This window comes from Pipistrellus kuhlii, unplaced genomic scaffold (genome assembly GCF_014108245.1).
Source record: "Pipistrellus kuhlii isolate mPipKuh1 unplaced genomic scaffold, mPipKuh1.p scaffold_m20_p_2, whole genome shotgun sequence".
In the NCBI taxonomy this organism is placed as follows: Eukaryota; Metazoa; Chordata; class Mammalia; order Chiroptera; family Vespertilionidae; genus Pipistrellus; species Pipistrellus kuhlii.
In genome coordinates, this window is record NW_023425515.1 from 189073548 (window position 1) to 189099041 (window position 25494).

Here is a 25494-nt window from a genome sequence, read left to right on the forward strand (position 1 = left end):
ATTTCAGAGAATAAAACTGAGGCTTGATCAGAACCTTGTCTTGCCTTCATTCTTTTGCGTTCCTTGTTTGTTTCATTCTCTTAGGTGGTTCCTGCGTGCCCCCGTTGTTGTCCCGTGGGTCGGGACAGTTGCCCACCACTTCCTCCCTGAGGAGCTCATAAGCTGTTATGTCACCTGCCATAACACCAAACTTAATGCCTGGACATATTTCCTTTGTTCTCCTGAGGATGGCACCAGTGTCTTCTCAAGGATGTTTTAACTCTGCAATGTTCTGATAACTTTGATGTGGCCAAAGACCCCCAGCAACCATGCTTTTAACATCAGGAACCCATGACACCTTCACTGTCTCACACCTATGATGAACCTATGGACTATTAATTAACCTCCGTCAGTTTCTGTGGAAGGGATCTGTAGAGAGCCATCTGGGAAGGCACATGGATATTTCTTTAATTCTTATCAGCTGAGCCTGAGGGCACTGGCAGAACCCTGTTATCAGTACTGATTTTTTTATCTTTATCAAAGTGCTTGGAAGGAGGAACAAATAGGACTTGACTTACCCAGATCTTGATATGCTAAATCTTGTACCAAAAAATGAGGAGCTTACCCAGATCTTGATGAATAGGATGTGAGCACACCCGAGACTCCTTTTGACCTTCAACTCCCCTTCGGATTCCAGCAAATGTGCTGTGTTGTCTGTGGTGGGTGTGACTGTCTCTCCATCAGAGAGATGGCGCCCATCTAGCGCCCAGCTTTATGAATCTATTTTTGCCTCTTGTCTCTTTCTTTTTCTAATTTCTTAATCCACAGCTTCTGCACTCAGGAAGCTGTTATCTGTGTGGGACGCAGAAAACAGAGAAAATGCCCACCACATGGATCAATGAGCCAGGCCTCCACCCTGCACTTCCCTAACTTTCTCTCAATCCATTCATCTGAAGGGAGACAATAATTGCATTAGGATTAAGGATTGAGGGTCCTGATTGGATTCTAGCGTTTAAGAAGGTGTATAAAAACCTCAGGCACCAGAGGAGAGATTCAGAGACTTCCAGCTCTGCAGTCCTCCAGCAGGTCTGAGATCTGAGCCCCAGCCAAGCCAGTCACAGCAGGTAAATTACCGGCCTCAGCTAAGGCAGTTGATCTCACGTTGGCACAGACCTTTTCCTTTTTCTTCTATTGTTTTAACTGATTGAAGGCATTGAGTTTGCCTCTTGGTGTACTTTTTCCTGAATTTCAAAATTTGGGCTTGAGCTTTGTTCTATTTTAAAGGTGTAACCAAGCTGATTCTCTGACACCCCTCCTCCCTCCAAGCCCCTAATGAAAACCTGTTAACTGTGGTTTTATTTCTGGAAATTTTAAATTTTGAGTTGGTGTCCATAGACTGGTCTGAAATTTTCCTCAAAAAAGGTGGGGGTCAGATTTCAGGCCCTTCGTACCCACTTCCCAGGCAGACTGGAATGAAAATGTGGGTGCTTCTGAGATACTTGTCCTGGGGCCTACATGGGAACTATGGCTCTGTGGTCACCTAGCTCAGAATGGGACTCTGTAAACTGAGGCTCTCACCATTGCCAGGCATGGGCTTTGAACCTGAGTTGATTTCTGTGAAAATGGGGAGTCAGAGGCTGGGGCTCAAAGGCATGGCCTGATGAGGATGCTTTGTTCCCTGGATTTTTCCACAGGATTCCTTTGGAGCACCTTGAGGATGAGCATCAGGACCCCACCCACACTTCTGCAGCTGGCAGCAGAGAGCCTGCTGAGGGACCAGGCCTCGGCCATCGCAGCTCTGGAGTACCTGCCTGCTGAGCTCTTCCCGCAGCTGTTCACCCTGGCCTTCCACAGTAGACAGCACCAGGTCCTGAAGGCGATGACACAAACCTGGCCCTTTACTGTCCTCCCTCTGGGGAGCCTGAAACAGCCACTTCCAGTCCAGGTCTTAAAAGCCGTGTTGGATGGGCTTGACCTTCTGCTTGCCCAGGAAGTTCGCCCCAGGTAAGGCTGCTCCTGGTACTTGGGAGGGTCCTGGGCATCCCGGAGACCAAGGGGGTCAGGGCATGTTGAAGGCCTAAAGGGGACCCAAATTTTCTGAAGATGCCAGTGAGAGTAGGGACCATGGCACCCTGCTGAGCTCACTGGGGAGTGCAGCACTGCCTAATGGGCAGAGGCACCTCCAAAATGTGCCCTGCCTCCTCCCAGTGTTAGTTATAGATACAGGAAGTGCTGAGCAGGAGGGATTGAAGGAGATGAGCAAAGCAAAGCAGGGGGCAAGGGAGACGCTGAGCTTGAGAATCAAAGATGAAGTCAGGGTGGGGGTAGAGTTTGGTTGTTGCCTCAACTCAGATGCTTAGTTTCATTCTGACCTGCCCTCATTCGGTGGATCTTTTTTAAAAAACCATTTTTTCCCTCTTGATTTCAGAGAGGAAGGGAGAGAGAGAGAGAGATAGAAGCCACAATGATGAGAGAGAATCATTGATCAGCAGCCTCCTATACACACACACACACACACACACACACACACACACACACATCATACCCTAAGCATGGAGCATGCAACCCAGGCATGTATCCTAACCAGGGATTGAACTGTGACCTCCTGGTTCATAGGTAGATGCTCAACCACTGAGACACACTGTCCATACAGCATGTCAGCCAATGCCCTGTTGACTGGAAAGAATCTTGGCTAATGTCCTGCTTTCTCCACAGGAGGTGCAAACTGCGGGTGCTGGATCTAAGGGACAGGGATTCTGACTTCTGGAGAATGTGGTGTGGAGACAGCACCCAAAAGCGCTCACCAACAGGACCAGTGGCTGTGCACAGGTCCAGCCCCAACATGGAGCACCCCTTAGCTCCTGTGGAGGTGTTCCTAGACCTTAACTTCAATGAAGGGGACAGGGAAGAGTTTCTCATGTACGTCATCCAATGGGCCCAGCAGAGGGAAGGGCTGGTACACCTGTGCTGCAAGACGCTGTGGATTGCTACAGTGCCCTTCCACAGGGTGAGGAAGGTCCTGGATGTGGTGCAGCTGGATTGCATCCAGGAGTTAGTACTGAACTGCACCTGTGACTTGACCACCCTGGAGATGTTTGCTTTTTATATGGGGCAGATGAAGAACCTGCAGAGACTCTTTCTCTCCCACATCCATGTGTTGGTTGAAGAGGAGCAGGATTGGGGAGAGGAAGGCGAGCAGGATTGGGAGGAGGAAGAGGAGCAGGAGAGGGAGGAGCAAGAGTTGCAGATATCCTTTTCCCAGTTCTTCTCTCAGATGCTCAGCCCACTGCACCTCTGTGAGCTGGACCTGGATTCCCCCTCCTTCCTCCAAGGCCATCTGGACCAGTTGCTCGGGTAAGCTGTTTAGCACTGTACACAGTTTTAGTAAAAGGAATGGTGTTGTTAGATGCTTTGAGGGTGATATCCCATGAGCACCCAAAGAAACATGTTTTGAAATCAGCCTGTCAGGATGGGTAACAGAACTGCCTCAATGAGGGACCCAGCAACCCTGGGTGTTGAATTCTTCCTTAGTGACAGAGGTCTAAGTGATGAGACCTTAGGAAGAGGGTTGAGAGGAGGCAAAGTCACATCAGATGGAGCATTTGAGACATAAGCTCTGTGGTCACCAGCCACGTGAACACACGTGAGCCTATGTCAGATTCCCCATCTGTCAGAAATGGTCCTGGTACCAGGAAGGTCATTCATAGAAAGGACAGGCATAGTTCTGCAGCCAAGGAAGCCGGAGTGGACAGGATTGCAGAGTTACTAGTGGTTTGTGGTGATGTATGGATGGAAATCGCCTCTGCACACTGGCCTCCCCAGTTGATGTTGCAGAATCTTCTTCTGGTTTACTCTCTCCCTTTTTAAAAGATCATCAAAGGATAATATTTTTTTCCCATTGATTTTTTAGAGAGTTGAATGGAAGGGAAGGGAGTGGGAGAGAAATACATAGTGAGAGAGAGATGATTGGTTGCCCTCAGCATATGCCCCAACACGGGTCAGGCATTGAGCCTGCAAATGAGATCTGTGCCCTTGACCATGAATCATCTCAGACCCTTGGGTCCAAAAGGCAAAGCTCTGTCCACTGATTTAAACCAGCTAAGGCCAGGTGTGTTTCCTCTGAATTAGATGAACAAGCCTCATGCGGCCCAGATGTCTGGTGCTTGGAGCCAAGCAGTGGACACAAGGAAATCTGAGTTGACAGGATGGTGGGTTTTGCCTCCCAATCATAAGGTGCAGGGATGAACTAGATGCTGTCACACTCTCTGAGCCGGTTCCCTCGATTTCCCTTCTGTCCAAGCACTCACCAGCCTGCAGTGCTCTGCTTGGCAGCTGAGGAAAGGAAGCTCTGGAGAAGTGGGGGTCCTGGGTGCTGAACTTCATCAGATTCTCAGGACAACCCTGGGCTTGGACAAATCGGTCTTCTTCTTCGGGTGCCACATGGAGGCTCTCTCTACCTGCCACCTCGTTCCCAGGAACTAACCGTTCTGTGTCTCCGCAGGTGCCTGCAGACCCCCTTGGAAAAACTCACCATAACAAATTGCCAGAGCCTGACCCATTCAGACCTGACACACCTGTTCCAGTGCCCGAACCTCAGGCAGCTGAAGTCCCTGCGTCTGTATTGTGCCAGTCTTGCTGATTTTAGTCCTGAGCCTCTCCGAGCTCTGCTGGAGGCAGTGGCACCCACCCTCCAGGTCCTGGGCCTTGATAACTGTGCCATGGTGGACTCTCAAGTCGAGGCCATCCTGCCTGTCCTGAGCTGCTGTCACCAGCTCAGTTTCTTCACCATCTCTCAGAACCGCCTGTCCTTGGCCACCGTGGGGAAGCTGCTGCGTCACACAGCTGGGCTGCGCAGCTTAGAGCTGGAGCTGTACCCCGTCCCCCAGGAGTGTTACACGACCCAGGGCACTGTCAAGCAAGAGAGGCTTGCCCTGGTCCGGGCTGAGCTGACGGGAATACTGAGGGAGTTAGGAAAGACCAGGATGATCCTACTTGCCGCCAAGCACAGAGGCCACAGGGAGGTTTATGCTGTGCCCCTGTAATGACAGTGCTCAGTGGGAGCACCTGAGCTTTTTCCTCAGCCTTTGGAAGCTGAAACCTCAGACTAGGTGCATTATACAGGGGCCAACCCATGTTTCAGGTTAATACTCAGAGTGAATGGGAAAGGGAGGGACACAGCCAGCAAACAGCATTGCAGGGACAAAGGACGGGGAGTTATTGGGACCTCAAAGGCAAAGTGTCCTACCAGCAGAAACATGAATCTCATTTGTGTGGGGAGGGGGCAGAATTTGGGCTTGAGCTTCCTGTGTGGGAGTGAATCCTGGGGTCGATGATTGTAAAGGAATGATGAGAAATAAAGACAATTTCAAAGGTAACCTTCTGGTCCTCTTGCTTGTGTTCACCTGTCTTCCCAGTTGACACCCCAGGACACTGCAGTTGCTCATTAAAAAAAAAAAAAAAAAAAAAAAAAAAAAAGGTCGGGCAGGCTCAGAGTCAGAACCTGGAACTGCTGGGTTGCGTTTCAGCTGCAGCGCTCAGCACCATGTTATCCCACCCTCCAGGCCTTGTCTTTTCTCTGGGCATCTCTGATCTCCTTGTGGCTGCTCAGTGGGTGGGTACAATGGGACTTGCTAGGTGGCCCACCAGCCCCTGAGGTGAAGGGGACCTCTCTGCTGGCTCTGACCCTGGATGCCAGTGTTCCCTATGGGTCTGGAGGTGGACTCACACATCCCAGGATTGTGCCAGGAGGGGTTCAGGGAGAAGGCATGGCCCTCAGTTCCAGAAGGGCTCATCCACAGGCAGACGCATCGAGTCCTTGGGCCATCCAGCCCATGCCTATCGGCCTAGTGCAGAGGAAGTAACCTGTTTATGGCCAGAAATATCATCCAAATTCCTTTGAGCAAAATACTTTTTCTGAGGATTCCTACACCACACAAAATATAACCTGGGAAGGGGGGGCAGGTAATATCCATAGAGGGTTGGCTTATGCCCATTACACCTCCTGCCTCTCTATGGAGCTAGACTAGAGAGCATGTACTGAAATCAGTCTGTTAGGAAGGGGTGCAGACACACTGCACAAATGAGTGAGCCTCTTCCCTGTGCTCAGTCGCTGTATTAGGTAGTGTGCCCCCGAATAGCCAACAGGGACACATGGACTCAGGTAGGAAATTATAAGGATAGGCTCCCGCCTTCAGTCCCAATACCTCTCCTCTGCAAGCTGGAGAACCTACAAAGCCAATGGTATAACTGAGGCCAAGGTAAGTTAGGCTTGAAAACCAGGAGAGGCCATATGGGAAACCCCAGTGTGAGGCCATAGGCCTGAGAATAAAGGGCAGCTGGTGCACACCCAGGAGTTTGATGCCCTGACAACCTGGAACCTATGTTCACCATCAGCTAAAACCAAAGAAGAGAGAATTCATCCTTCCTTCCTCTTTCTAATCCACTTGTGCCCCCAAAAGATTGGAGGAAGCCCAGCTGCACTGTATGATCTCCTTACTCATCTACTGAATCAAAAGCTAACCCGGGCAATTTACACCCAGAATGGTTTACCAGCTACTTGGTCAACCCTTAGCGCCATCAAGTTCAGTGGTTGCCAACTGGTGGTCCATGAGGTCCAAAAGTTTGATGACCTCAGGTCAAGTTGACACATAAAATTAACCCCTCACAGGGACCCTAATCAAAGGGCACTCTAATAAAACTCACGCTGAAGCCAGGCCCGGAGCAGCAGCTGCCAGGCCAGGAGCCACCAAGCCTGAAGCGGCCGGGCCCCGAGCAGCCAGGCTCAGAGCAGCCAGGCCCAGAGCAGCAGCAACCAAGCCCGGAGCAGCCAGGTAGGGAGCGGCCAGGCCCGGAGCGGCCCGGCCCGGAGCAGCCAGGCTCAGAGCAGCCAGGTCGGGTGTAATCTGGCCCGGAGTAACAGTAGCCAGGCTGGGAGCAGCAGTGGCCAGACCGGGAGCAGCTGGTTGTGGAATGGACCAGAGCAACAGAGACCAGCCCCGGAGCAGCCAGGCCCGGAACAGCTCGCTCCTCGCTTGCCCCCGCCCCAAGGCTGCCTCTCAGACATGACTGGAAACTTTTGGGGGAATTTGAGGGTCTGCTGAATCAAGTGATGAAGGCTTAGATCTGGATATGTTGAGTTAGTATAGCGCTGGGGTGTTGATCTGTGAGTGCCTTGCGTGGGGCCTGGATTAGGTTGGTTGATCTATTTGGAAATGTCTTTTGTGTGAAGTGTATCCTTGGGCATGTGGAGGTATTATTGATTTGAGTAAATGCTAAGTAACTGATGTACTATCTGAAAAATTTAAAGTTCTGAAAGTTTAAGGTCTCTTGCCAAAAAAGAGGTTTTAAAGCTAACACCTTAATTTTAATGGAGAAAGGGGGAGACAATCCCTTCCCACCTAGAACAGGGAATCCAATTCCAACCAGCAGCTATGTTTAAACAATGTGTCTATTTACACTTGAATGGCTATACCTTTTGATAGCCTAAGGGCAAGTTTACATGTAAACAAGTTTGCTTCTCAACTCCCAGGGCAGAAAAAAAAACAAGGTTTAAAATTATTAGATTTTAAAATTTATTCTTAGAAGTGTAAAAGTTTATTAATTAAAAACAACAACAACAACAAAAAGGAGATTGAAAAATCTGATGAACAATATTAGCTGTTGATTGTAGTAGGGTCGGCGATATGGGAGGGGAGTGGACTGACTGTTCTTGGGGAAAGGGGGAGTGGTGGATGCGGGAAGAGACTGAATATAAACTGTGCACCTATGGATGAGGACAATGGGGTGTGGGGAGGGGGCGGAGGGTGGGAACCTGGTGGAGGGGGGAAGAAATGAGGAACCTTTGTAATAATATGAACAATAAAGATTGATTAAAAAAAACAAAAACTCAAGCTGAGGAAGGGTGCTGTTGGGTGGAGGGACCTCTGGCTAGAACCTCAGCTCCCCTGTCAGATGAGGACATGGTGCTCACCCAGCTTAGAGGATGCTTGTAAGATCCAAGGAGACGGTGCATGTTGAGGGCTTGGCGGTGGGCCTGGCATAGAGTAAGAGCTCAGTAAATGGGTTTTTCCTCTTTCCCCTCCCAGCAGAAGCCCCCAGCATCCTTGCCCCTCAGTCTCATGCTCTCCTCCTGAGGACAGGGAAGAGAGCCCAGCACAGGGCGCCCGGTGGGACTCAGTCCCTGCATGGGGCCCCCCTGATCCTGCTTTACCCAAACAGCTGAAACAGTCAGCCATGGGTTGTTGGGTATGAGTGGAATTGGGTGGTGGGGGTGGACTTATAGTGAAAAGAGTGGATTCATCCCTGGTGATTATCAGGAGAAATGGCCAGGCCTCAGGATTTGTGCACCACCTGCTGGTCAGACCAGGTGATGTGTTAGTGTTCCCAGCAGGTCAATGCTGTGAAGTGTTTATAAAATCTGCTTTAGGTAAATACTATTTGAGTATGAATATTTTAGTTGTGAGTTTTGTAAATGTTAATCATATAAACTACCTAATAAAGTGATTAAGGAGTATGCCTGCTATGGCTCAAAGGTTAAGTTTGAGCTGTGAACCAGGAGGTCAAGGTTCCAATCCTGGTTAGGCACATGCTTGGGGTTGTGGGCTGGATCTCTAGTAGAGGGCATTCAGGAGGCAGCCAATCAATGATTTTCCCTCATTATTAATATTTCCATCATTTTCTTCCTTTCCCCCTTCCTGACGTCAATAAAATATTAAAAAATAAAATAGGATGATAAATGAAATTTAGTATGTTAAAGAGTGCAAGGGGATATTTTATATATAATATTTTTTTTTATTTTTTTTAATCCTTTCTTGTTTAAAGTATTACCTAAGACTTCTTTTTCCTTCATTGATTTCTCTTTTGCTACCTTCACCCCTCTACTGTCTTTCTCTTGTGCTTATGCTAATATGCATGCATGTAAGTACTTTGATTGATCGATCTCTTACCCCCTTACCCTTGCCTTCCCTCATAGGTTGAACAGTCTGTGTGATGCTTCTGTGACTGTATTTCTATTTTTGTTCATCAGGTTATGGCGTTCATTATATTCCACAAATGAGTGAGATCATATGATATTTCTTTTTCTCTGATTGGCTTATTTCGCTTAGCGTAATGATCTCCTATTCAATCTATGCTGTTGCAAATATTAAGAATTCCTTCCTTTTTACCGCAGCCTAGTATTTCATTGTGTAGATGTTTTCCAATCCACTCATGTGTAGAGGGGAACTGAGGCTGTTTCCAAATCTTAGCTATTGTAAATTGTGCTGCTATGAACCTAGGGGTGCATATATCCCCTCTGACTGGTGTTTCTGTTTTCTTGGAATATATTCCTAGAAACGGGAATACTAGATCAAATGGAAGTTGCATTTTAAAATTTCTGAGGAAATGCCACACTGTTTTCCCATGGGGATGTTTAAAAAATATTTTTTTAAAAATGTTTGCCCTAGGTGGTTTGGCTCAGTTGATAGAGTAATGACTGAAGTGTTCCATGTTTGATTCTGTTCAAGGGCACATGCCCGAGTTTGTAGACTCAATGCCCAGTAGGGGGGTTGCAGGAGGTAGCCAATCAATGATTCTCTCACTTCATTGATGCCTTTCTCTATCACTTTCTCTTTGAAACAAATAAAACTATTTTTGAAAAGTGGATTTTCTTTTTCAGACAGATTTAAGTTCCCAGCAAAACTGAGCAGAAGGTAGAGAGTTCCCATACACCTCTGACCCTCCACACTCACAGCCGCCCCATTCTCCATGCACCCACCCCCCCCTCCACTGGGCCAGGCATTTGTTACAACTGTTGGACCTGCACTGACACATCCTGGTCCCCCACAGCTGTGTGGTTGCAGGTGTTTTAACTGCAGACAAATCCTATGATCCCCAGCGGAGGCAGCCTGGGTGGTGCTGTCCATTTCCAGGAGAGCTCAGCCACAGGCCTCAGCACTCACTCCGGTGCCTCCTGTCCTCACCCAGAGTCTTTTCAGTGGCGCTGTCTTCTCCATGTGACTCAGAGTTCCCCAGAGTCAAAGCTTGGCACACACACTGGGTGCTCAGGGGAGTCTGTGGGGTGAGTGACTGACAGGAGAAGGATGGGGACCTAGAGGAAGGCTGTGCAGGCCAGGAACTCCAGGTGGCAGCAATGGGCTGGCCACAGCTGGCCTTCCTCACACCGCCAAGGGCCACCTGTTGATTTGCAGATGTCTAAGGACCCATGATTGCTGCCTGGCCTCACAGTGCCTCTGGTTCTGCACACCACAAGGATGTCAAGCAATACAGAACAGAGCCATATTGGGGTCATGCTTACTGAAGTGGGAACTTAGGGGCTGGTAGTCATAAGGGAGATCATTGGGGGTGTGGATAAGTGAAGTTTTGTCATGAGGGCAGGAATGGGGCCAAGGGAGACACAGTGTAGTCCAGGAAGGCACTTGATATCCAAGAAGGGTTCTCTGGGGAGGAACCTCTTCCCTTTGATAAACATCACCTGGTGGCAGCTGACATGATGTTGACAGGGTTGCATGTGATAGGATGACTGTTATTTCTGTCCCTGGCTCCAACATCCCAAAGAGCCCACAGCATCAAGCCTTTGGGGCTTGAGAATGTGTAACTCCCAGGGCTGACCCCTGTCCCCTCTCCACGCATTCTTAGATTTAATCTTCCCCACCCTGATTGCTGAGCTAATCCCATCTTCCCCAGAGCAGACCCACCCTTTTCCTCCTGGGTGGGACAGAAGATGGAATCTCTCCCTTTGCCCTCTAGGGTGGCACTGCCTCCCCTCTAGCTTTTCTCCTTTTAGATCCTGAATTCACCCAGAGAAGAGTCTTTCCATCTCTCTTCTTTCCAAGAAAAACCCCCATATTTTCCATGGCCCAGGGTCATTCACAGGGTCCCATTAGGATGGCCCAGGGCCACCCTGCCCAGCCCTGACCCCTGCTTGTCATGGTTCTTCTGTCCTGACCTCCCTCAGAGAAGCCTTTGGGTCTAGGACAGCCACAACCTCAGTTGCCCACCACTTCCTCCCTGAGGAGCTCATAATCTGCTATGTCACCTGCCATAACACCAAACTTGATGCCTGGACACATTTCCTTAGTTCTCCTGTGAATGGCACCAGTGTCTTCTCGAGGATGTTTTAACTCTGCAATGTTCTGATATCTATGATGTGGCCAGAGACCCCCAGTAACCATGCTAAGGTTTTTCTCTTCCCTATTTAACATTAGGAACGCATGACACCTTCACTGTCTCACACAGAGAAGGAACCTATGGAGCATTAGTCAACGTCAGTCAGTGTCTGTGGAAGGGATCAATGAGCCAGGCCTCCACCCTACCTCTGCCTAACTTTTTCTCAATCCATTCATCTAAAGCACATGTGTCAAACACAAGGCCCGCGGGCCAAATCCGTCCCGCCAGGCCTTGCAATGTGGCCCGCACCACGCTGTCATCACTGCACTCCGCTGCGTTTCCATCACAATGACAGTTTATGACTGTTCAGTAAACCATTCGGCCCGCAATTTAGGCTGGATTTTAGATTTTGGCCCCTTCTCTGATTGAGTTCGACACCCCTAAAGGGAGACAATAATGGCATTAGGATTAAGGGTGGGAGACTGAGGGTCTTGATTGGATTCTTGTGTTTAGGAAGGTGTATAAAAAACTCAGGCACCAGAGGAGAGATTCAGAGATTTCTACCTCTGAGTCACTGCTCTGTTCCTTCACCAAACCTGAGATCTGAGCCCCAGCCAAGCCAGTCACAGCAGGTAAATTACCGGCCTCAGCTAAGGCAGCTGATCTCACATTTGCACAGACCTCTCCCTTTTCTTTCTGTTGTTTTTTGTTGTTGTTGTTTAAATAAATCTTTATTGTTCATATTATTACAAATGTTCCTCATTTTTTCTTCCCTTCCATTGCTCCCCTCCACCAGGTTCCTACCCCACTCTCTGCCCTTTCCCCACCCCACATTGTCCTCATTCATAAGTGCACAGTTTATGTTCAATCTCTTCCCACACCCCCTACTCCCATTTTTCAGGAGAATCATCAGTCCACTCCCCTTCCATACCTCTGATTCTACAATATTATATTCAGCAGTTAATATTGTTCATCAGATTTTTTTAATTCCCTTGGTTTTTAGATTCACTTTTTGATAGTTACGTATCTGTTGTTCGTAATTTTTATCTTTATTTTCTTTCTCTTCCTAGAGAACTCCCTCTGCAATTCATATAATTCTGGTTTGGCAGTGATGAACTCCTTTAGCTTTTTTTTATTTGTGAAGCTCCTTATCTGGCCTTCAATTCTGAGTGATAGCTTTGCTGGGTAGATTATTTTTTGCTGTAAGTTCTTGCTTTTCATCACCTTGAATATAGATGAACAAGCCTCATGTGGCTCAGATGTCTGGTGCCTGTAGCCAAGCAGTGGACAGGAGGAAATCTGAGTTGACAGCACTCTTGGTTTTGTCTCCTGATCATAAGGTGCAGGGATGCCCATCCTTGACCTAGACCAGTGGTCAGCAATCTCATTAGCCAACAGAGTCAAATATGAACAGTACAACAATTGATATTTCTTTTGAGAGCCAAAAAAATGTTTACATTAAATTTCTAATGCCATTTCTTCAAATAGACTCACCCAGGCTGTGGTATTTTGTGGAAGAGCCACACTGAAGGACCCAAAGAGCTGCATGTGGCTCTCTAGCAGCAGTTTGGCGACCACAGACCTAGACTCTGTCAGGTTCTCTGAGCAGGTTCCAACGGTTTACCTTATGTCCAGGCACCCTCCAGAGAGCAGTGCTCTGCTTAGCAGCTGAGGAAGGAAGCTCTGGAGAAGTGGTGACCTTGACCCAGCCTAAGAGGAGTCTGGGCTTCCTGGGTGTTTCCCTTCATCACATTGTCAGGACAATCCTGGGCTTGGACAAATCGGTCTTCTCCCACATGGAGGCCCCCTCTACCTGCCACCCCGTCCCCAGGAACTAACCCTCTGTGTCTCCCCAGGTGCCTGCAGACCCCCTTGGAAAAACTTACCATAAGTTATTGCCATTGCCTGACCCATTCAGACCTGACACACCTGTTCCAGTGCCCGAACCTCAGGCAGCTGAAGACCTTGGGTCTGTATTCTACCAGCCTCGCTGACTTCAGTCCTGAGCCCCTCCGAGCTCTGCTGGAGGCATTGGCACCCACCCTCCGGGACCTGTTCCTCGAGAACTGTGCCATCGTGGACTCCCAAGTTGAGGCCATCCTGCCTGTCCTGAGCTGCTGTCACCAGCTGAGAGAGTTCACCATCACTGAGAACCGCCTCTCTGTGGCCTCCGTGGAGAAGCTGCTGTGCCACACAGCCGGGCTGCGCAGCTTAGACTATGAGTATTACCCGGTCCCCCGGGAGTGTTACACGACCCAGGGCACTGTCAACCGGGACAGACTCCCCCTGGTCCGGGCTGAGCTGACGGGGATTCTGAGGGAGTTAGGACAGCCCAGGGCCATCAAGCTTGCCAACGACAGGGGCTACATCGAGTTTTATGAGGTTGCATTTTCATGACTGGGAGCCCGTGCTGTTCCCCTGTATGGACCCTGCTCCGTGGGTGGACCCAGCAAAGGCTTCTTTCTGGGCCTTTGGAAGCTGAAACCTTGGACTGGGGTTTCAGGTTCACGCTCAGTGTGAATGGGGAAAGGGAGGGACACAGCCAGGAAACAGGATTGCAGGGGCAAAGGATGGGGAGTTATTGGGATCTCAAAGGCAAAGTGTCCTACAACCGGAAACATGAATCTCATTTGTGTGAAGAGGGGGCAGAATTGGGGCTTGAGCTTCTTGTGTGGGAGTGAATCCCGGAGTGGATGATTGTAAAGGAATGATCAGAAATAAAGACAATTTCAAAGGCAACCTTCTGGTCCTCTTGCATGCATTCACCTGTCTCTGCAGTTTACACCTCAGGATCCTGTAGTCACTGATGAAAAAAGGTGGGGAGGGCTCAGGGTCAGAACCTGGAACTGCTGGGATGCGGTTTGGCTGCATCGCTCAGCACCATGTTACCCCTCCCTCCAGGCCGTCTCTTCTCTCTGGGCCTGTCTGACCTCCTTGTGGCTGCTCAGTGGGTGGATACAATGGGCCATGCTAACGGGCCAGCCACCCCTGAAGTGAAGGGGACCTGGCTGCTGGCTCTGACCCCCCTGGACTCGAGTGTTCCTCATGGTGCTCCAGGTGGACACACAACTCTCAGAACTTGTCCCTGGAGGGGTCAGGGACAAGGCAGGATCCTTACTTCCAGAAGGACTCATCCATATGCAGAGGAACCATGCTGCCGGGCCTCCTAGCCCAGGCCTGCCAGCCTCGAGCAGAGGAAATAAGTTGTGTTAGGTCAGCTAAATCATCCAATTTTTTTTTTTTTTTTTTTACCAAAATACTAGTTTTTCAGGGGCATAACACTTTTTCTTAGGATTTCTACACCACATAAAATATGACTCGGGGAGGGAGGGGCAGGTCATAACCATGGGGGGTTGGCTTATTCCCGTTAAGCCTCCCGCCTCCCTATGGAGCAAGACTGGAGAACGTGTTCTGAAATCAGCCTGTCAGGATGGAAGCAGACACACTGCACAAATGAGTGAGCTTCTTCCCTGTGATCAATTGCTATATTATATTAGGCAGTCTTCCCCGGAATAGCCAACAGGGTACACATGGACACAGGTTGGCGATTTATAGGAATAGGCTCATAATGTTACAGAAAACCAAAGAAGAACAAAGCAATACCAGAGAGAGGGAGTGACATTAATTACATGTTGGTCCAGAAGAAAATGTCTCTAAAATTCTGGTCTGAAATATGCAGGAATTCTCCCTATTTGTATGATTTTATCTTCTTTGTCTCCCAAATATGGAGTTTTTGGCCCCCTTTTGTAAGTTCTTAAAGAGCCCATATGTACTGGGGCCTTGAGACCTCAACCAGAGGCCTGGCCTGGTGCCAGCACTGATAACCTTGTCTGGGGAAGGTTTAATTTACGGAAGCCAAATAGCAGGGTTAAAATTTCAAGAGGAAATTGGAAAGACAAGAGCCTCTAGCCACCTGCATTTTTAATTAAGTTGGAGCTGGGGTGACCTTTGTGCCTTGTGAATCAGTTGTAAACATTTACTAAATTTCCTCTGCTTTGCCTTTTCAATCAAAGATACCTACTTCAATTACTTAATAAATTACCATTTTAATTTATAATCAAGGTTTCATATAATTTCAGCTAAATGAAAAGGCAATGTTTTTATAAACAATGAAATTCTAATAAAGCCACCAGAAAAAGCAAGTGAGGTTTCTGTTTGTCTGCAATATAATTTTGAGTATCTATCTTTTTGGTTTGCTCTTAACTTTTTTTTTTTTTTTTTTAATATACTGTATTTTTTGGACCATAAGACGCACTTTTTCCCCCCCAGAAGTGGGGGGGAAAAGTCCCTGCGTCTTATGGTCCAAATATAGCCTACACATATACTTTAAAAAAAAAGTTTTTTTACTTGCCCGGCTCTGTGTGGTCTCTGTGTGCTTGCCCGGCTCTAAAATGGTTCTAAATGCTGCTGTTTACTTTACAGGGTTGATTACATGTGTTTATGACTGTGATGTTGGGTTTTAATGCACATAAAATATTTTAGGACACTATTTGTTTCAGAATCTTTTTTTCTTCATTTCCCTTCTCTAAAAACTGGTGCGTCTTATGGTCCGGTGCGTCTTATGGTCTGAAAAATACGGTATTTGATTGATTTTTTACAGAGAGGAAGGGAGAGAGATAGAGAGCCAGAAACGTCGTTGAAAGAGAAATATCGACCAGACGCCTCCTGCACATCCCCCACCGGGAATGTGCCCACAGCCAATGTACATGCCCTTGACTGGAATTGAACCCAGGACCTTTCAGTCCGCAGACCGATGCTCTACCACTGAGCCAAACCAGTTTCGGCTGCTCTTCCCTTCTTTATTGTGAGAATAAACAAACCATCTTTTCTGTCAAACAACAGTTTAGACGGACACCATATTGGACTGTCGGACTTGGCAGCCACCATATTGGTCCCATGGCTAGCCGCTCCTCTACGGGCCGCCATCTTGGAACAGCAAAGGCCAATGCCTGATTAAGGCTTCTCAAAAAGTGACTGAGACCTCCCATGATCCCTCTGTATATGCAAATAAGTCAAAGGGTGTACTCTTTGAAAATTTAATTCTAAATGTAACAGAAAGAAGAAATGTGAAAAATTTAAAATTTCTTCCCTGGGTATTTGCAATGTAAACTGAAGATTGCTAAAATATTAAATCTGGCAGTAAAATAATAGTCACCGTTACAGCAAAGTGACTTGTAATATAGCTAGTTTAAGCAACAGCTCTATAGGTCGATTGTTGTAAGGGAAGACGAAGGTTTTTAAATGAAACTGTAGCCTGAAATTTGTTTGGGGAGGAAATAGAGAAAAAGTTTTCTTCAAATATTTGAAGAACTGTCGTTAGAAGTCCATATGTTTGTCTCATAAACTGAAGTGAGTGATTTGGGTTTTTGTCTCCCTGGCAAAGTCTACGTTAAGTTTGTCAAAGACTAATTATAAAATTTTAATTAATGTCATTTATTGTCCATAAGCTAGGACAGATAAAGCTAAAAAATATAAGCCTTTTCCCAAATTATTTGAAATTGTCTAATAGAAATAAATCAATATTCAAGAAAATTTAATTGTACTGGACAAAAACTGTTCCTAAAGTATTAACTAAAATTTTTATTGATAGTTCATCTTATAGTGAGATTGGTAACATGAAATGTGTCCAAAGCAGTTACATTTCTATGCAAAATATTAAAAATAAACTTACCAAGACTGCATTCTAAGATTTCCAAAAGTGTCCTGATGTTTAAATTTAAAAAGGGGGTAGTAGAGTAATATACTGTAGGTAAATTGCATTCAGAAATTTTTACATTGAAATGATTTTTCTTTTGTAATGCTAATACCAAGACAACCATAAAAAAAAAATCACATGGTATCAAAATAAGCCAAAGGTAAATTGTTTGGGCAAAAAATTAAAAAGGATCCCAATTCACATTTATAAAAAAGATTTCTTCATTAATCTTTGGTTGAGAATGTATTTGTATATTCCAAAAAACTCTAAGCCTATGTGGATTTCTGCAACAATGAATCCCAGAGAGGAAATGACAGGACTGTTCCAGCCGCAGAAATAGCAATGGCCCCCGAGAAAAGAGGAGGAACGGTCCAGAAATGAAGATGGTGACGATGCCACCACCATGTCTGATAGGAACCCAAGGCAGAGTTCTCCATGTCACTGCCATTCACAGAGGAGGAAACAGGCCCTGGAGAGTGAATGGTCTGAGATCACACTGGGAATGAGTCTCCCAGCTGAGATTTGAACCCGAGCAGGTGGTCCCTGGACATGCTGGCTCAGACTTGTGCAAACTGCCTCTCCCTTTCAGGAAATGTCAGCTCAGCTTTCTCAGGGATAGTCTGGGTCTAGAGTGTGCTTGGCTCATGTGTCCACATGCATGTGCTCGGCATTGATTTCATACTGCAATGCCGACAAATTCCATGATCACTAATGTAGGAAGCAGGGGCTTTTGCTGTCCCTTACCAGGATACCCCCTGACTCCAGGCATCAGCACTCCCTCTGGGGCCCTCACTCACTGTTCCCTACACTGTCTGTTCAGTGCCACTGTCTTCCCCTCCTGACTCAGAATTCTCCAGAGTCAGAGCCTGGCCCACACACTGGATGCTCAGGAATATCTGTGTTATGCCTGGTTGACAGTAGAAAGATGGGGGCCTAATGGAGGCTGTGCAGGATAAGAGTTCCACATGACAGCAGTTGGCTGGCCATTACTGGCCTCCCTCAGACCACCAAGAGCCACACATTCATTCCACACACATGGCCTAAGGAGCCATGATTACTCCCTGGCCTCACCGAGCCTTTCATCCAGCAGGCCAGAGTGATGTTAGACAAGAATAGAACAGAGAGATAGTGGGGGATGGGCTTACTGAAGGGGGGACTTGAGGGGCTGTTTGTCAGCAGGGAGGTCATTGGGGGTGTGGTGAAGTGAAAGGGTGCCATGAGGGCAGGATTGGGGACAATGGAGACAAGGGGTAGTGGGGGAAGGCACTTGCTATCTGGGCTGAATTCTCTGAGAAAGAACCTCTTCCCTTTGATAAATGTCGGCTGGTGGCAGCAGTCATGTTGACAGGCTTACCTGTTACCGGCCCACGATAATTTCTGTCCCTGTCTCAAACATCTCAAAGAGCCCACAACTGTGTCTTTTGTGCCCTTCAGGCTTGAAAATGTGTAACTCCCAGATTGGGCCGCTTTCCCACTAATCCCATTCTTACATTCAATTGTCTCCACCCAGTTCCCAGAGCTAATCCCATCTTCCCCAGAGCAGACCCACCCTTTTCCTCCTGTGCGGGACAGAGATGGAATTCTCTCCTTTTGCTCTCTAGGATGGCACTGCCTCCCCTCCAGCTTTTCTCCTTTTAGATCCTGAATTCACCCAGAGAAGAGTCTTTCCACCTCTCTTCTTTCCAAGAAAAATCCCAATCTTTTCCATGGCCCTGGGTCATTCACAGGGTCTCATTAGGATGGCCCAGCGTTACCCTGCCCAGCCCTGACCACTGCCTCTCATGGTCCTTCCCTCAGAGAAGCCTTGTGGTCTGAAGGGCCACCCACATCTTTAGTCGCTCACTCCTTGCTCCCTGAGGAGCTAATGATCTGCTATGTCCCCTGACAGAATTGGATTACTTTGAGGTGGCCAACCACCTCCCAGCAGCCACGTTCTCAGGTTGTGTTTTTTTTCTGTCTAAAGTCAGGAACCCGCCAAAGCCGGTTTGGCTCAGTGGTAGAGCGTCGGTCTGCGGACTGAAAGGTCCCACGTTCGATTCCGGTCAAGGACATATACATTGGTTGCGGGCACATCCCCGGTAGGGGGAGTGCAAGAGGCAACTGGTCGATGTTTCTCTCTCATCGACGTTTCTAGCTCTCTATCTCTCTCCCTTCCTCTCTGTAAAAAATCAAAAAAAAAAAAAAATACATTAAAAAAAAATAAATAAATAAAGTCAGGAACCCATTTCACCTTTCACTGTCTCACACCCAGGATGACAACTGTGGACCATCGTCAAGCTCAGTCAGTGTCTGTGGAAGGAATCAAGGACCCAAGCCATACCCTTGCCCCTCTCGAGCTTAATCTCTCCTAATCCAATTTCTGGGTTAACCAATTAATATGGAGAAAGTAAAAAATCCTATCTGGTTGAGGGGTTTAGACCAGGGGTTCTGATTGGACGTTAGCAATTGAGAAGACCTATAAAAACCTCAGGCACCAGAGGGGAGAGTCAGAGTCCTTCAGCTCTGCAGTCAGTGCCCTGGCTCTCCACCAGGTCTGAGATCTGAGCCCCAGCCAACCCGGTCACAGCAGGTAAGGAGTCAGCCTCATGGTGGCAGCAAGCCTGAACTGACTCAGAGAGCTTTTCATGTTCTTCCTTTGTTCTAACCTTTATTTTTTTTTAATGTATTTAATTAATTTCAGAGTAGAAGGGTGAGGGAGAGACAATAATTGATCAGCTGCCTACTCAAGACCTCTACTAGAGATAGGGACAAAAATGTGGCCATGTGTCCTTGACCAAAATAAAACCCGGGATCTTTCAGTCCACTGGATGAACCGGTATAAACTGAGGCAAAGCAGCTAGGGCTCTTTCTCTTTCCTTACAGACTAACAAGTTGAAGGTGTTTATTTTGCCTTTAAGGGTAGCTATGCCTAAATTCCTACCATTTGCATCTGGTTACAGTTTATTTTATTTTATTTTTTATAATATATTTTATTGATTTTTTACAGAGAGGAAGAAGAGGGATAGAGAGTCAGAAACATTGATGAGAGAGAATCATCTATCAGCTGCCTCTTGCACACCCCCTACTGGGGATGTGCCTGCAACCAAGGTACATGCCCTTGACCGGAATCGAACCTGGGACCTTTCAGTCCGCAGGCCAACGCTCTATCCACTGAGCCAAACTGGTTTCGGCTACAGTTTATTTTTTAAATATCTAAACAAGCTGATTCCCTGACCCCCAACACCTCCTGATCCGATTCCCCAGTGAAAACATCTTAACTGTTAACTATAGAGGGTTTGTTTTGGACATCTTAAATATTTAGTTGTGTTTTAGATTGATCTGAAACTTTTCTGCCCAATAAGTTGGGGATCAGCATTTAGGCCCCTGAGTACCCACTTCGTAGTCAGACTGGAATGAAAGATGTGGGTGCTTCTGAGATGCTTGTCTTGGGGCCTGCAGGGGAGAGCTATGGCTCTGAGGCCACGGAGCCCAGAAAGGGTCTTACTGAACTGAGACTGTCCCCATTGCATGGCAATAGCTTTAACCCTGGGGTGATTCCTCTGAGGCCCTGAATGGAAGGCAGTGCCTGGACCTGCCTTCAGCCACGTTGCAGGCGGAACCCCAGGAGACCCCGAAGTGGACCTCGGTCTGGGTCCCCGTGCAGAGAAATGGGGAGATTGGTTGGACAGCATTCGGGATTATTGGTCGACTGTCTGCCGGGAGGTTCTAATATAATGAGTTTTTCTGAAAGGCAATGGCCTCATGTAAGCCCATCCATGTCACCAGGAAACGAGTCAACGTAGAAGTGCCAGTTAAGAGTCTTGGATTTCTGCTGGTGTTGCTGCTGTGAGGACGGCGGAGGGCAGCGGCTGTGAAAGAAGAAAGAAGTGGCAGCAAGCGTCAGTCGGGGATAGTGTCCTGGGTTCAGTCAAGTTTCTGTTCTCCGGCGTAATAGATTGGAACTCAGTGAAGACAGATGTTCCTGTTGCGAGTAACCAGCTAGTCATTACATTTTAAAGGCGATCTCTGTGATTGAGTTGTCATTTGGAAGATTAAATCTATTTCAAAAGGACTTGAAGCTGGTCCTCACCCACCCAGCATGTCTAATCCAGGAGAAGACTGCTATTTCTTTTTCTATTCTACATGTACCAGAGGTGGCAGCTGTCCATTCCGTCACTGTGAAGCTGCCCTAGGAAATGAAACTGTGTGCACGTTATGGCGAGAAGGACGCTGTTTTAGACAGGTGTGCAGGTTTCGGCACACGGAGATTGATAAGAAACGGAGTGAGATTCCTTGTTATTGGGAAAATCAACCAGTGGGATGTCAAAAACTAAACTGCGCTTTTCATCACAGCAGAGGACGATATGTGGAAGGCCTTTTTCTGCCTCCAAGCAAGACTGTGCTGCCGGCTGTGCCGGAGTCACCAGAGGAGGAAGCGAAGGCTTCCCGGCTCACAGCTCAACGAAACAAATTGTCTGTCCGGTCCAATCCCTCTCCTCTACTGCGAAGTGAGATGAAAGTAGAAAGTTCAGGAAATGTTCCCAGCTCCACACATCCACCAGTTGTGATCAATGCTGCAGATATTGATGAAGACGATGATGATCAGTCTTCTGAGGAAGGGGATGGAACCGAAACACCAACCCTGCAACCAACTCCCAAAGTTCCTAATGGGCTACGAGAGGCTTCTGCCCGGAAACCTGGGGTCAATTTCAAACAAGGTGAATGTTTGGATTTTGGAATAAAAACTCTTGAGGAAATTAAGTCAAAGAAAATGAAGGAAAAATCCAAGAAGCAAGGTGAAGGTTCTTCAGGAATTCCCAGTCTTTTACTCCAGCCTCAGCCCATAGCAGGTCCTGAAAAAGAGAATGTCCGGACTGTGGTGAGGACAGTCAGTCTCTCCAACAAACAAGGAGAAGAACCATTGAGAAGACTGAGTCTCGCTGAGAGACTGGGGAAGCGAAAATTTCCCGTAGACGGTGACGGTGATCCTCCGTTAAAGCGCAGCCTTGCACAGAGGCTAGGGAAGAAAGTTGATGCTTCAGAAACTGGCAAAACACCAAGGAAAGTTCAAGTTTCCAAGTCTCTAAAGGAACGATTAGGTGTGTCCGCTGGTCACAACAATGAGGAGGCAGCAGAGAGAGTTACTAAAGTTGGTGAGATCCATGTGAAGACATTAGAAGAAATCCTCCTCAAGAGAGCCAGTCGGAAACGTGGAGAATTGCAAACTGGACCCAAGACAGAAGGCCCTTCACCTGCTGATGATTCTACTTCAGGAGAAAGAAGCTCTTCCACTGCTCGAATCAAAACCTTCTCTGAGGTCCCGGCTGGAAAGAGGTATCGGCAGCAAGAAGCAGAGAGACAGAGAAGCAAAAAGTTAAAGACGGAGAGTGAGATGAAAAAAATATCAGTTTTGCCATCAGTGGTTGCCAACAAAGGACAATCGGAGGAGCCTGCAGGGAGAACAAAGTCTTTGCAGGAGGTGCGGATCAAGACACTGGAGGAAATTAAACTGGAGAAGGCGCGGCGGGGACAGCAGAGCTCCCAGCCTCAGCCCGAGGCCCCCCCGGGGGCCAGGCGGCTTTTACGAATCGCCAAAAAGTCAGGTATAAAAGAAGAGAAGATACTCCAAGAAGAAGGTGAAGTTGCATGTCAGAGCAGTGTTGCTAGAACAGAAGCTAAAGAGGCTTCTAATGAGACAGCAGGAGTTGGCATCAAAATTCCAGGCAAGAAATGTGAGGCGAGGCGAGAAAAGCACATACAGAAGCAGCCAGAGAAGGGAACCTCACAGAAGGAAAAACCTGTGCTGACATCCCTCTGGAGAGAGGTAGGCGCTGGTGATGCCCAGCCAGCAGAGACGCCAGTGCTCACTGCTGTGCCGAGCATCCCTCGGAGCCTACTGAAGCGGCTTCCCACCAAGTCATCCCTGGAGGCCGAGGTGGAACCCGCAGGGACTGGCCACTCGATATTCAATGTGAAACGTGGGACACGGACCTTGGAAGAAAGTGTTAAAGCTAAGCCCAAAGTGAATGTGAAGCCATCTGTGGTTCAAGTGGTCTCTTCCCCCAAATGGACCCCCAGGCGCAAGGCGGTGGAGATGGATCCTGTTGTCATGGCAGCGGTGAAGCTGCTCGGCACCGGCGGGGTCTTGCAGGAGAGCCCGGCCAAAAAGGCAGCCGTGGCTGCTGTTCCACTCCCTTCTGAGGACAAAGCAGTCACAGTTCCTGAGACAGAGAGGCCCAGAGGCAGTCCTGTGCTGCCTCCAGCACAGTCTTCACCAGGTCCTTCTCCACCAGAAGCCTCTGGCCCTGCCTCATCCCAAATGGCCACGAGAACTCGCCGACTCGGCACTGCTTCGACAGGAAAGCCCCCGCTCTCTGTGGAGGAGGATTTTGAGAAGCTAATATGGGAGATTTCAGGAGGCAAATTAGAAGCTGAGATCGACCTGGATCTTGGGAAAGATGAAGATGACCTTCTGCTTGAGCTATCAGAAATGATTGATAGCTGAAGATGATAGTAGGACATTTCAAACAAACAAAAACAAAAAAATTCACCAAAAAACTGCACTTAGTTTCATCTATTATAACATTTATTCAAGAGAATCATTCATTTAGTCTAGAATTTGCCCCAGATCGTGGTGTTGAGTGAAATGAAAGCATTTCAGGGTTAGTCACCATGAAGGGTGGGGAAACGCAGCTGGGTCTGCCTTTGTGTTCCACTCGCCTATTGTTCTAAGCCACATTTCTTTCACCACGGATGCCTCCAACATGAGCAAACTATTGGAATGACGGTTTGGGAAGGTCCAGTCACATCTGTCTGTCACAAAGGAAGCTTGGTGGCTGCCAACCCATTGTTTGGGAGAATCAAGGGTATGGATGAAGGTCAGAGTGGAAGAGGCCAGTGTTGCTCTCCATGTGGGATGGGCTGGATGGATGGATGGTGGGAGCTGCCCTCACAGATGGGTTACTCGTGGGGGGAGAGGGGGTTTCCAAGGGCAGATGGAGCAAATTATGTCCAACTGGGTGACTTAAAACAACAGGAATGCATTCTCTCTCAGCCCTGGAGGCCACGAGTCTGAAATCCAGGCGTTGGCAGGCCCATCTCCTTACGAAGACTCCAGAGAAGCTTTCAGCTCTTCCAGCTGCTGGTGGTTCAAGATGTGCCTTGGCTTGTGGCAGCATCGCTCCCATCTCTGCCTCCCTCTTCACACGCCTCTCCTCTGTGTCTTCGCCTCTTCTTATAAGAGCACTTGTTGCTGAAACCAGTTTGGCTCAGTGGATAGAGCGTCGGCCTGCAGACCTCGATTCTGGTCAAGGGCATGTACATCGGTTGCGGGCACATCCCCGGTAGGGGGTGTGCAAGAGGCAGCTGGTTGATGTTTCTTTGTCATCGATGTTTCTAGCCCTCTATCCCTCTACCTTCCTCTCTGTAAAAAAATCAATAAAATATATTAAAAAAAAAAAAAAGCACTTGTTATTGGATGTAGGGCCAACCCGGTTAATCCAGAAGATTTCAACTTGAGATCCTTAACTTAATTACATCTGCAAAGACCCTTTCCCCAAGTAAAGTCAGCTTTACAGAGATGGGGGCTCAGACCTATTTTTGGGGGGTGGGCGGCACAGTTTAAACACTACAAGTGGGTCAACCCCAGTTGTTTTCTGAACGTGATGCTGATAAAATGATCTGTGGAGATCACTGAGAAATTTCAGTCAGCATCAAGCATATTTCTTCTTTAAAAGAAGAAAATGTTGAATTTAATGTCATGTGCCTAGCAATTATGACTCACTTTTTCAGGAGTCTACTTCATCTCCTTAAATTATTTTTCTTCTACATATTGGAAAATCTCTTCCAACAATTGATCTATCACTTTGCACTTAAAAACATACACAACTGACTTTTGAAATTTACTAAGTTGCATTTTTATTAGAAACTAGAGGTTTGATACATGAAATTGGTACAAGAGTAGATCTTCCTTCCCGTGGCTGCCGGCAATGGCTTTTCTCTGGCACCCGGGACCTGGGCTTTCCTCACAGCCCTGGCTTCATCCAGAAGGTGGTTGGTCTAATTTGCATAGTACGTTTTTATCATTATAGACTAGAGGCCTGGTGCACAAAATTTATGAATGTGGGGGGAGGTCCCTTAGCCCAGACTGCACCCTCTCCATTCTGGAACCCTTTGGGGGATCTCTGACTGCTGGTTTAGGCCTGATCCCACTGGACATCCCTCTCACAATCCAGGACTGCTGGCTCCCAACTGCCTGCCTGCCTGGTTGCCCCTAACCACTTCTGCCTGCCAGCCTGATCGACACCTAACTGCTTCTCTGCCTGATTGTCCCCAACTGTCCTCCTGATTACCCTCAATTGCCCTCCCCTGCAGGCCATCTTGTGGTGGCCATCTTTGGCCACATGAGGTTAGCATCTTGTGTGAGGGCGTGAGGGTCAATTTGCACATTACCTATTTATTATATAGTATAGTGAGCTAGCTCAAAAAAAAAATGCTTTCATGGGAGATAGATGAGAGATTTCTATCATTTTGAAAATAATGTATTAAAATGTTTTCATATTTTAAAAAATCAGATCAGATAATCAACTGAAGGAAAACAGATATAGACAAAGGGTGATTGTGAAGTGATTGTCCATTTAAATAAAATGATTTAAATCCTTCTGTGAACATCATGCTTGTAAGAAAAATTTCAAGTAATTCCTAGTCAAGTCTTGATATTTAAACATTAAAAAAAA

The 25494-nt window shown here is 47.5% G+C and overlaps 2 protein-coding genes across 2 annotated transcripts; both read left to right on the top strand.

Moving 5' to 3' along the window:
* The first annotated feature begins 1639 nt into the window (after nt 1-1639).
* Nucleotides 1640-5021, top strand: LOC118723157 (PRAME family member 12-like). Its single transcript, XM_036445196.2, has 3 exons — nt 1640-1983; nt 2695-3333; nt 4481-5021. Exons 1-3 carry the CDS (start codon nt 1640-1642, stop codon nt 5019-5021), a joined length of 1524 nt encoding a protein of 507 aa, XP_036301089.2.
* A 15832-nt stretch (nt 5022-20853) lies between these two features.
* Nucleotides 20854-23297, top strand: LOC118724097 (zinc finger CCCH domain-containing protein 11A-like). Its single transcript, XM_036447011.1, has one exon. It carries the CDS (start codon nt 20859-20861, stop codon nt 23262-23264), a length of 2406 nt encoding a protein of 801 aa, XP_036302904.1. The 5' UTR covers nt 20854-20858; the 3' UTR covers nt 23265-23297.
* Nucleotides 23298-25494: the final 2197 nt, after the last annotated feature.

What these genes read in the sequence shown, in the direction of transcription:
- LOC118723157 (XM_036445196.2), top strand. Translation starts at nt 1,640, where the DNA reads ATGAGGATGCTTTGTTCCCTGGATTTTTCCACAGGATTCCTTTGGAGC. An exon ending in GCCCAGGAAGTTCGCCCCAG is followed by an intron (nt 1,984 to 2,694) that starts GTAAGGCTGCTC and finishes CTTTCTCCACAG; the next exon opens with GAGGTGCAAACTGCGGGTGC. An exon ending in CATCTGGACCAGTTGCTCGG is followed by an intron (nt 3,334 to 4,480) that starts GTAAGCTGTTTA and finishes GTGTCTCCGCAG; the next exon opens with GTGCCTGCAGACCCCCTTGG.
- LOC118724097 (XM_036447011.1), top strand. Translation starts at nt 20,859, where the DNA reads ATGTCTAATCCAGGAGAAGACTGCTATTTCTTTTTCTATTCTACATGT.